The sequence below is a fragment of the Chiloscyllium plagiosum genome, chromosome 22 (genome assembly GCF_004010195.1).
Source record: "Chiloscyllium plagiosum isolate BGI_BamShark_2017 chromosome 22, ASM401019v2, whole genome shotgun sequence".
Taxonomy (NCBI): domain Eukaryota; kingdom Metazoa; phylum Chordata; class Chondrichthyes; order Orectolobiformes; family Hemiscylliidae; genus Chiloscyllium; species Chiloscyllium plagiosum.
In genome coordinates, this window is record NC_057731.1 from 46,272,111 (window position 1) to 46,282,873 (window position 10,763).

General features: G+C 42.2%; 1 protein-coding gene across 4 annotated transcripts in view; it reads right to left on the reverse strand.

The window, feature by feature from the left end:
* Positions 1-588: 588 nt before the first annotated feature.
* cutc (cutC copper transporter homolog (E. coli)) overlaps positions 589-10,763 on the reverse strand; it is a 28,942-nt gene continuing 18,767 nt past the window's right edge. For all 4 annotated transcript variants that reach the window (XM_043712974.1, XM_043712971.1, XM_043712973.1 and 1 more), the window contains 4 exons: positions 10,024-10,157; positions 8,850-8,877; positions 2,441-2,546; positions 589-1,102 (listed from right to left, as the gene is read on the reverse strand). In XM_043712974.1, the coding sequence (XP_043568909.1) occupies positions 991-1,102; positions 2,441-2,546; positions 8,850-8,877; positions 10,024-10,157 (380 nt within the window). In that variant the 3' untranslated portion in view covers positions 589-990. The remainder of the gene's footprint in view (positions 1,103-2,440; positions 2,547-8,849; positions 8,878-10,023; positions 10,158-10,763) is intronic.

Sequence of the window (10,763 nt, forward strand, 5' to 3'; positions counted from 1 at the left end):
ACACACTGCTGCTTGTATGTATGTTTGTAATATGGTGCCAGTTAAGTGGCTGCTTTGTTCTGGATGGTGTCAATCTTCTTGAGTATTGTTGGAGCCGTATCCATCCAGGCAACTGGGGAGTATTCCATCACACCCCTGACTTGTGCTCTTATAACTTGTAGTCAGGCTTTGGGGACTCAGGAGGTGAGTTACTCATTGCAGGATTCCTATCCTGTGACATGCTTTTGTAGCCACTATCTTTAAATAGCTTGTCTTGTTCAGTATCTTGCCACAATTACAATACTCAGCCACCAGGGGAGCAATGTCCTCATTCAGAAATTGAGTCAAACAGAGCTCAAGGTTGCGGAACCAGGATTGCTACAGCTGATGACAATGGGCTAGAGAGAGGAAACTGGCCAAAGGTTCCAATTCCTGCCCATTATTCAGCAATCTGCACTGGGAGGTACAGGATGTGAAGATGTCAAGTGGAGGGGAGAACTGCAATGGTGCAACCAACATTGGGAAACACTCAATGATTAGGCTCACATTGAGTCAGATACCAAATAGAATTATACCCAAGGTTTCAAGCACTAAGGAGCGAGAAGAAAAACGATATTGAAGAAAGTAACTGGAGCATTTGATCAACAAATTTTAATTTCTACAAAAGTAAGCTGCAATCACTGGGAGCCAATCACATTCCCTGTGTTTTGAGTCTGTATGGAGCTCCTACTTCCCACGGCTTGACACTGCGAGTAAGGATTCTGGTTGCATTGATTTGAAAACAGAGTCGATCATTTGTAACATACAAAAGTGATATAAAAAGGTTCCTTGGCCACAAGTCTTTAACGAATTGTGTTCAACGCAAACCTCTTCTTTGTTCTTCTTGCAGTTAGTAAACAAGTCACAATAGTTGGACTGTTCAGACCCGTACACGATCAGGTAAATGTTTGTTTGTTTTTCTAAATGGCAGTATTTATTCCCTGGTTCTCTTGGTTGCTAGATTCTCAGTATTTATACAATGTCCTTTGCAATAGCAATCATTGTTTTTAGTTTGCACGTATCTGTCACTTTCATACTGTACTCTGGCATAGTGAGCGATGCTCCCATGGAAACAGAGGGGTTTCTAATGAGAAAAAGAAAAGAACACACATGACATCTACCACAATTCATCTCTGAGTGTTGGAGTATTGATCATTATCCCAGCTCGCATACATATTAAGCTCGCATACATCAGCTTTTTCTGCAACAGCTTGGTGCAACCAAGTGGCTTGCCAGAGAGACACTGAGAATCAACCACCACATTGTGGGGCTGGACTCGCATGTAGGCCAGAACAGATTTCCCTCTCTATAGGATATTAGTGAAGCAGATGAGTCTTTTTGGACATTCTGAGAACTTTACAGTCAGCATGACTGACTTGCTTTTAATTCTAGATTTAAAAACTAGCAGTTTAAATTTCAGCTTCCTTGATGGGGTTTGATTTCTTTTCCTCAACTTGTGCCCCTTGGTTAGCAGGGCAGTAATATTACCACCACGCTGTGATCCAGCTTTTACTATATAAGCTGAGTTTACAAATTCTGTTTAGGAAGACTGCTGGAACAAGACGGTTAGAGAGCATAAAGCCAGTAGATCTAATTATAGGGCGAGAGATTGTATTAAACAATCATGTAATGAAATACTGAAGTACAGTTATCTAAGAGTAATACAGTTAAAATATATTAAAAATAATTGTTTAAAAGCTATCTAGGCCTAAATATAGAATGTTTTGTTACAGAATTTATAAACTCTCATCACAACAGTTAAAGCTAAGGTTGCCATAATCCCAGTTGGTTGCTCTCTCATTGGAGAGAGACAATTAACCTGACCAACAGTTTAACCCGAGGGCCACCACACCTCAGGTGAGGGCTGAGGTTGAGATGGTGGGGCCATTATAGGATTGAACCCATGCAGTTGACATCACTCTGCGTTGCAAACCAGCTGACCAGCGACCGGAGCTAACTGACTCCTTATTGGAGTCTTAGAGATGTACAGCATGGAAACAGATCCTTTGGTCCAACTCGTCCAGATATCCTAAATTAATCTAGTTCCATTTGTCAGCATTTGGCCCATATCCCTCTAAACCCTTCCTATTCATGTAGCCATCCAGATACCTTTAAATGTTGTAATTGTACCAGCCTCCACACTTCCTCTGGCAGCTCATTCCATAAACACACCTTCCTTTGCATGAAACATTTACCCATTAGATCCCTTTCGAATCTTTCCCCTCTCACCTGAAACCAATGTTTTGGACCCCCCACACCCAACCTTGAGAAAAGAGCAACTACTGGAAGAAATACATTAAGACTGAGCAGGAACAATTATAAATAAGCGTGAATAATTTCACTAATCATTTGTAATAAGTTGATGGAGATGAGCATCCTTCCCTATTACATCACCTCGAGGCAATTAGTCTGGGTGACCTACCTAAACTTCATTAAAGAGTCTCGAGAGGACCGGGCAGAGCAGTGAAACTCCTGGACCCCAGAACCTTCCAGAATCCTCTGCACATTTCTCTCTGTTATCCCTCCCCCTAAGAAACACACAAAGATAAAAGATATAAATTTTTGTTAGAAAAAATATCTGCATTTTCATAATACTGCTTACAATCTCAGCCAATGAAGTGCTCTTGAAGGACAGTCAGTGCCATAATGTGGAAAATATGCCAACCAACTTATACACAGGAAGCTTAAACAGCAAAATGGTAACGAGAGATAATCAGGCGATTGGTCCAGGACACCAGAGAGAAGTCCCTGTTCTTATGAACATACAAACTAGGAGCATTAATAGGCCATTTGGCCCCTCAAGCCTACCCACCATTCAATTAAATCATGATTTGTTTGTGTTTCGAATTCCACATTTTCATCTATGCTGGGTAACTCCTTAACAAGAATCAATCTACTTGTGCCTTAAAAATACTCAATGATCTACTCCCACCTTCCCTTCCAGAAGAGGCACAAGCCTCAGAAAGGAAACAAATCTCATCATCGTCATTAAAGGATGGCTTCTCACTTTGAATCAGTGCCCCCTGGTTCTGGTCTCACCCATAAGAGGAAATGTCCTTTCTAAATCCAGCTTACCAAGATGATTCACTTCAAAGAGTTATCCTTCACTCTTCAAAACTTCTGTGGAAACAAGCCCAGCCTGTCCAACCTTTCCTCATAAACAACCCACTCATTGGAGTAATCAATCCAGTAAATCTCCTCTGAACTATCTCTAACACATTTATATCCTTCCCCAAATCAGTAGACCAAAACTACACATTCTATTCAAGATATTGGATAAATGAAGATTGAAATCTTTAGTTTTATGTTCATTCCTCTTATGGGAAAGGATAACTTTACTTGTACTTCTGAGAGTGCAACACTCCCACAATACTGCATTTGGAGTGTCACCTTAGATTGTGTCTCTGGACCAGGACTTGTGCATCAGAAAATTGTCGGTTCAAGGAGGAATGCTACCAGCTGATCCACAGTTTATTCCTATCTACTGAGAATCATGATTTTGCAGTATACATATTAATACACAAGAGGACTTTCAATAACTTGGTGGCTATATTGAGGGGGTGGCAGGCACACTGAATGAAAAGTGGGGGAATAATCAAGTCGTTGAATCAGACTCCCTACAGTGTGGAAACAGGTCATTCGGCCTATCAAGTCCACACCAACACTCTGAAGAGCATCCCACACAGACCCACTCCTCCTATCCTATCCCTGCAACCCTGCATTTCCCATAGCTAACCCACCTAGCCTGCACATCTCTCATCACTAAGGGCAATTTAGCATGGCCATTCTACCTAACCTGCACTTCTCCGGACTATGGGAGGAAACTGGAGCACCTGGATGAAACCCACGCAGACATGGGGAGAATGGGCAAACTCCACACAAGCAATTATCCGAGGATGCAATCAAACCCAGGTCCCTGGCACTGAGGCAGCAGAGCTAACCACTGAGCCACTGTGCTGCCCCAGTCTCTTGGTGGGCGGCACGGTGGCACAGTGGTTAGCACTGCTGCCTCACAGCGCCTGAGACCCGGGTTCAATTCCCACCTCAGGCAACTGACTGTGTGGAGTTTGCACGTTCTCCCCGTGTCTGCGTGGGTTTCCTCCGGGTGCTCCGGTTTCCTCCCACAGTCCAAAGATGTGCAGGGTCAGGTGAATTGGCCATGCTAAATTGCCCGTAGTGTTGGGTAAGGGGTAAATGTAGGGGTATGGGTGGGTTTCGCTTCGGCGGGTCGGTGTGGACTTGTTGGGCCGAAGGGCCTGTTTCCACACTGTAATGTAATGTAATGTAATCTAATCTAATGTAATCTAATCTCTAGACACTGGCTTTAAGAGGAACAGCAATATCATCAACACATAACTGAAAACGATCAAAATGTCACACAAGAGATTAACATTAAAGATAAAGGCTCACGGATTGATGAGAATATTTTAGCATAGGTGGAGAATTGGTCAATGGACAGGAAGTAGAGACTAGGGATAACCAGCATACTTTCAAGTTGGCAGGTTACAACCATGATCAATGCTGGGCCCTCAGCTATTTACGATCTATTTTAATGGTTAAGACAAAGAGATAGGAAGAGATACAGCAGCTATGTTTTACTCACAAAGCAGACTTACTGTCACAGCTTTTTAGCTTGCAATTAACAGGATACTTGCTACAAGCTACACACATTCATACACGGGAACCTGAAATCTGCAAGCAAAAGAAACAGGTCCAGGCATTGAGCCTTTCTTGAACTAATCAAAATTGTGGGAACAACAGATCACTAAGATATTCTCCATGCCAGAGTCAACTTCCCAACCAATGAATCAACATTTTTCTCATACAGTATAAATTTATTACATTCTTTGCAATTTGAGATTCATGCATGTATCCTGATGAATGCAAGATGGAAAGCTTCAACAAAATGTCTCCTTTTTTCACTATTAATCAGATTTTTGCGTTGCCAAATGACTAAACCTAATGTTGCTGAGAAAACACTGCTTGTCAGGGATATAATCAGTGAGGACCACACAAAGAAACCTAAGAGAAATACAGGATAGAAACTCATATTTTGGACAAGTTGCTAGAAGAAATAACATGAGGAAATGTGATTTTATTCAAATAAAAATAAAATAATGCAGATGTTGGGGGTGTGAAATGTAAATTGGAAGTGCTGGAGAAATTCATCAGAGTTTCATCATGTGGAGAGTGAAACGGAGTTAGCATTTCAATTCCAATAGGATTCTATTCTATTCTTCTTTGGGATCCAAATTCAGATTAGTTCCTGGTTGAGAGAGATGTCATATGATCAGAGACTGAGTAAATTTGGCCTGTACGCTCTGGAGTTCAGAAGGATGAAGTATAAAAGATCTGAAGGGTTTTGACAAGGCAGATTGCGAGATACCCTTGGCTGGGAAATCTGGAACATGGAGGCAGGGCCTCAGAATAAGGCTATCATTTAGAACTGAGGTAAGGAAAAATTTCTCCACTCAAGACAGATTATGAATATTCCGGCATTGAGGATGGCTAAAATGATTAGATTTTTGATCAATAAGTGAATCAAAGGCTATGGGGAACAGGTGAGAAAATGGACTTCATGGCAGATCGCCTGTGATCTTAAATGAATGGTAGAGGAGATTGAGACATCAGCTCCAATTTCTTATGTGCTTAAGTCATATATAGAGTCAATAGAGTTACACAACACAGAAATAGACCCTTCAGTCAAATTTCTGCAGACTGGTGCAATGTGGCAGACTTGATAAGGGAGCTTAGGAGGCAGTGACCACAACACGATAGAATTTCTGCTACAATTTGAGAGGGAGAAGCTGGAATCAGATAGAACAGTATTAGAGTTGAATAAAGGCAACTACAGAGGCATGAGGGAGGAGCTGGCCAGAACTGACTGAGAGAGGAGCTAAGCAGGAAAGGCAGTGGAACAGCGATGGCAGGAGTTTCCGGGGGTTTTTCGGGAGACACAGCAGAGATTCATTCTGAGGAAAAAGAAGTGTACTAAAGGGAGGACCAAGCATCCATGGCGGTTGAGAGAAGTCCGGGAAAGCAAAAAAGAAAACACAATGTGGAGAACGAGAGTGGGAAGCAAGGGGATTGGGAAGCCTCCAAAGACCAACAAAGGACAACTAAAAAAAGAAATAAGGAGGCAGAAGATTAAATAGGAGGGTAAGCTAGCCAGTAATATAAAAGAAGATTCCAAGAGTTTCTTTAGAAACATCAAAGGACAAAAGAGAGGCAAAAGTAGACACTGGGCTGCTGGAAAATGATGCTGGTGAAGTGGTAATGGAGAATAAAGAAATGGTAGAGGAACCGGACAAGTACTTTGTGTCAGTCTTCATGATGGAAGATACGAGTAACATTCCAAACATTCAACAGAGTCTGGGGGGCAGAGGTGTGTACAGTGGCCAACTCCAAGGAGAAGATGCGAGAAAAACTGAAAGGTCTAAAAGGTGGGTAAATTACTTGGACCAGATGAACTACACTCAAGTCCTGAAGGAGATAGCTAAAGAGATAGTGGAGGCGTTAGTGGTGATCTTTCAGGTATCACTGCAGTCAGGAGGGTTCCAGAGAACTGGAAACACGCTAATGTAACCTCGCTAGTTGAGAGAGTAAGGCAAAAGACAGAAGATTACAGGCTGATTATCCTGAACTCAGTCATTGGCAAGATTTTGGAATCCATTGTGAAGGATGAGATTTCTGAATACTTGGAAGTGCATGGTAAAATAGGGCAAAGTCAGCATGGTTTTATCAAGGGGAGGTTATGCCTGACAAATCTGTTAGAATTCTTTGAGGTAACAAGCAGGTTAGACATGGGGTGTCAGTGGACATTATCTACTCAGACTTCCAGAAGGCCTTTGACAAAGTGCCGCACAGGAGGCTGCTGATTAAGAAAGGAGCCCAAAGTGTTAGAGACAAGGTATTAGCATAGATAGAAACTTGGCTGTCTGGCAGAAAGCAGAGAGTGAGAATAAAAGAGTGCTTCTCAGGATGGCAATCAGTGACTCATGATGTTCCACAAGGGTGATTCTTGGGACCACAACTTTTCACTTTATACATTAATGATCTTGATGAAGGAACTGAGGGCATTCTGGCTAAGTTTGCAGATGATACAAAGATAGGTGGAGGAACAAATAATATTGAGGAGGCAGGGAGGCTGCAGAAGGGTTTAGACTGGTTAGGAGAGTGGGGAAAGAAGTGGCAGATGGAATACAATGTGGGAAAGTGTGAGGTCATGCACTTTGGAAGAAAGAATAGAGGTAAAGACTATTTTCTAAATGGGGAGAAAGTTCAGAAATCTTAAGTGTAAAGAGACTTGGGAGTCCTAGTCCAGGACTCAAGGTTAACTTGCGGGTTGAGTCAGTAGTTAGAAAGGAAAGTACAATGTTGGCATTTATTTTGAGAGGATTAAAATATAAAAGCAGGGATATACTTTTGAGGCTTTGCCTCAAATGTGGTCAGACCACATTTAGAATACTGTGAGCAATTTTGGGTCCCATATGTCAGGAAGGATATACTGGCCCTGGAGCAGTTCCAGAGGAGGTTCACAGGAATGATCCCAGGAATGAAAGGCTTAACATATGAGGAATGTTTGAGGACTCTGGGTATATACTCGATGGAATTTAGAAGAACGAGAGGGGGATCTAATTGAAACTTACGGAATATTGAAAAGCCTGGATACAGTAGATGTTGGGTAGATGCTTCCATTAGCAGGAGAGACTAACACTGGAGGGCACAGCCTTAGAGTAAAGGGAAGATCCTTTAGTATGGAGATGAGGGGAAACTTCTTAGCTAGACAGGGGTGAATCAATGGAACTCATTGCCACAGAAGGCCGTGGAGGCCAGGTCATTGAGTATATTTAAGACAGAGATAGATAAGTTCCTGACTATTAAAGGGATCAAGGGCTATGGGGAGAAGGCAGGACAATGGGGTAGAGAAACTTATCAGCCACGTTTGAATGGTGGAGCAGATTTGATGGGCCAAATGGCCTAATTTCTGCTCCAATGTCTTACGGTTTTATGGTCATATAAAAAATATTTTACTGGAACGTTGTAAGATCAACTGTCAATCAGATAGTGCCTTGTATCGTCTATAATTCTAGTCCAACCCCTGTTAGACAAAGCCTCAAAGCATATAAACGGCTACCATTTCAGGCAACAGTTGGGGCTAAGTCACTCAGGCAAGGTACAGGATGGTCACTAATCAGGGAAACGTCGCCTATGATCGTGTAAGGTTAGCACACTGTGGAAGAAGCTTTAGTTTGTGTGTAATCCTCTTGTACTTAAGAATGCTACAGGCTCTGGTCTTTATTGGCAGTATAGGTGTGTTTCATTAGGCCACTCTTAACTTTTAAAGAAGTGCTTTCTCCTTCCCACCGTATTCCAGATCTGGAGGATACACGAGCAAACAGATCAAAGCTTTGAGAAGATTTGTAGCTCAGGTTGAGGCTCTGGATGGAAGTTTGCTCACTAAGCTGCAAGGTTTGTTTTCAGATGTTTCGTCACCATACGAGATAACATCATCAGTGAGCCTCCAGTGAAGCACTGGTGGCATGGCCCACTTTCTATTTATGTGTTTCGTTTTCCTTGGGTTGGTGATGTCATTTCCAACACATTGACTTTGATCCCATTTACCACCCCCTGAGAAAAAGAACAGGAAATGACGTCACCACAGGAAATTACATTGCCGCAGGAAATGACATTATTCAATTATTCAATTTTTTGAATAATTGCCTCCAATATCAATAGAATTACAGCCCTCCAGATTCTGGTCTCCACACAGACACGAAGAACAATTTGAATCCCAAGGTAACTGAAAACACAACAGGAAACTGTATTACCTGGTACGACAATGATCCTTTGTTTTGCCTGAATGATGTAAATGGAAAAACAAACATTAGAGGCTAAAGGAAGGGAGTGCTAGTTACTGCAATACATACAAAATATTTAGAACGAGTTTTAGAAAAGATAGCAGGAGAAATTCCTTCATGAACATCTATGAGAATGTGGAATATACTTACGGGATCGGTGGTTTAGCTGTCAGAAATATTGCACTGGTAAGTGTATACACCGTAACACTAACACATACACACACACACACACACACACTCTTCTAGAATGTTCTACTGCATCTTTCCCATCATAAGAATACTCTACAGCTCCCTGCACCCTGATCCCACATTAGCTCCCAGTCTTTAGATTTCAAAGTCTTCATCCTTGCTTGCAAATCCATCCATTGCTCTGCTCTCCTTACTTCCACAGCTGCCTCCATTTACCAGTACTTCCTGCCTCCTATTCCTTAGTCAATTTTGAATCTAAATTATCAAATTTCCTTCAGTACTATTTGATTCTATTTTCTTTTGCCTTTATATGGGATGTGAGTGTTGTCAGCAATGCCAGCACCTGTTGCCCACCCCTAAATGCCCTCGAATTGAACAACTCACGAAAGCACTTCAGAGGGCATATAAGCAGCAAACATGTTGCTGTGGGTTTGGAGTCACCTCTTGGTCAGATCAGGAAAGGAGGGCAGATTTCCTTCCCTAAAGGAAATCAATGAAGCAGATGGATATTTTCCGATTACTCTGTGGTATTTCTTAAATGCCTTTTAGAGTCATGAACATCTACAGTACTGTTATCATCAACCCTCACTGCTACTTTACCAAAGAATTCAATCAGGTTAGTAGTTTAGTAGTCTTTAACAAATCTGTGCTAGCTGTCACTTATTAGCATACGTTTTTCCAAGTAAGAATTAACTTTGCCCTTGACAAAACAGTTTTCCTGCCACTAACATTTCTGCAGGCCTGTAATTATCATGTTTATTCTTCGCCCCACTTTTCAATCATTCAAAATTTTCTAGCATTGAATTATATCGTATTTGCAGTCTGGAAATGGCCGTTTAGCCTCACAGGTTCACCCTGACGTTTCCATTTGGTGCTGAGTACCAAACCGTCTCTGTACCAGCAAAGACAACATTGGGCACATTTAAAATGGTTGCTGCCTAAACCACAAACTCACTTGTTCTACCAGGCGCTTGATGGTAGGTAGCCCCTCAAGTGCCGTGCTGTCACATCCGCTGGTGAGAACCCGCTCAAAGCCCAAAGCGATGAGGCACTCCAGGGAGATCATGGGGTCACGCACCATATCAAATGCTGTGGAGGCACAAATAACAGCTGGAATCAGAGGGTCACTGGCCTCGCAGATGGAGAGAAAACAGGGAACTGTTATTTAACTGATCAACCGCAGCACCCCCTCTCAGTCACAAAATCTATACAACTGGAAACTCTATCCAAAAGCTTTAATTGTATGATGGAAAATGCTTGTACTCATTCTGAAGCTTAAAAATAATTTAACAAAACTCAAGATTATTAATTCCATTTGCAGCTTCACTATTCAACTGTAGATTGTCTTGAGTAGAACTACAGTACAGACAGAGGCCATTCAGCCCAACTGGTCTATGCTTGTGTTTAGCCTTCATAGGAGATTACTTCCATCCTCCTCCAACTCATCCCATCAGCATATAGAGTCAGAGATGTACTGCACGGAAACAGACCCTTGGGTCCAACCCATCCATGCCAACCAGATATCCCAATCCAATCTAGTCTCACCTACCAGCACCCAGTCCATATCCCTCCAAACCCTTCCTATTCATATACCCATCCAAATGCCTCTTAAATGTTGCAATTGTACCAGCCTCCACCACTTCCTCTGGCAGTTCATTCCATACACGTACCACCCTCTGCATGAAAATGTTGCCC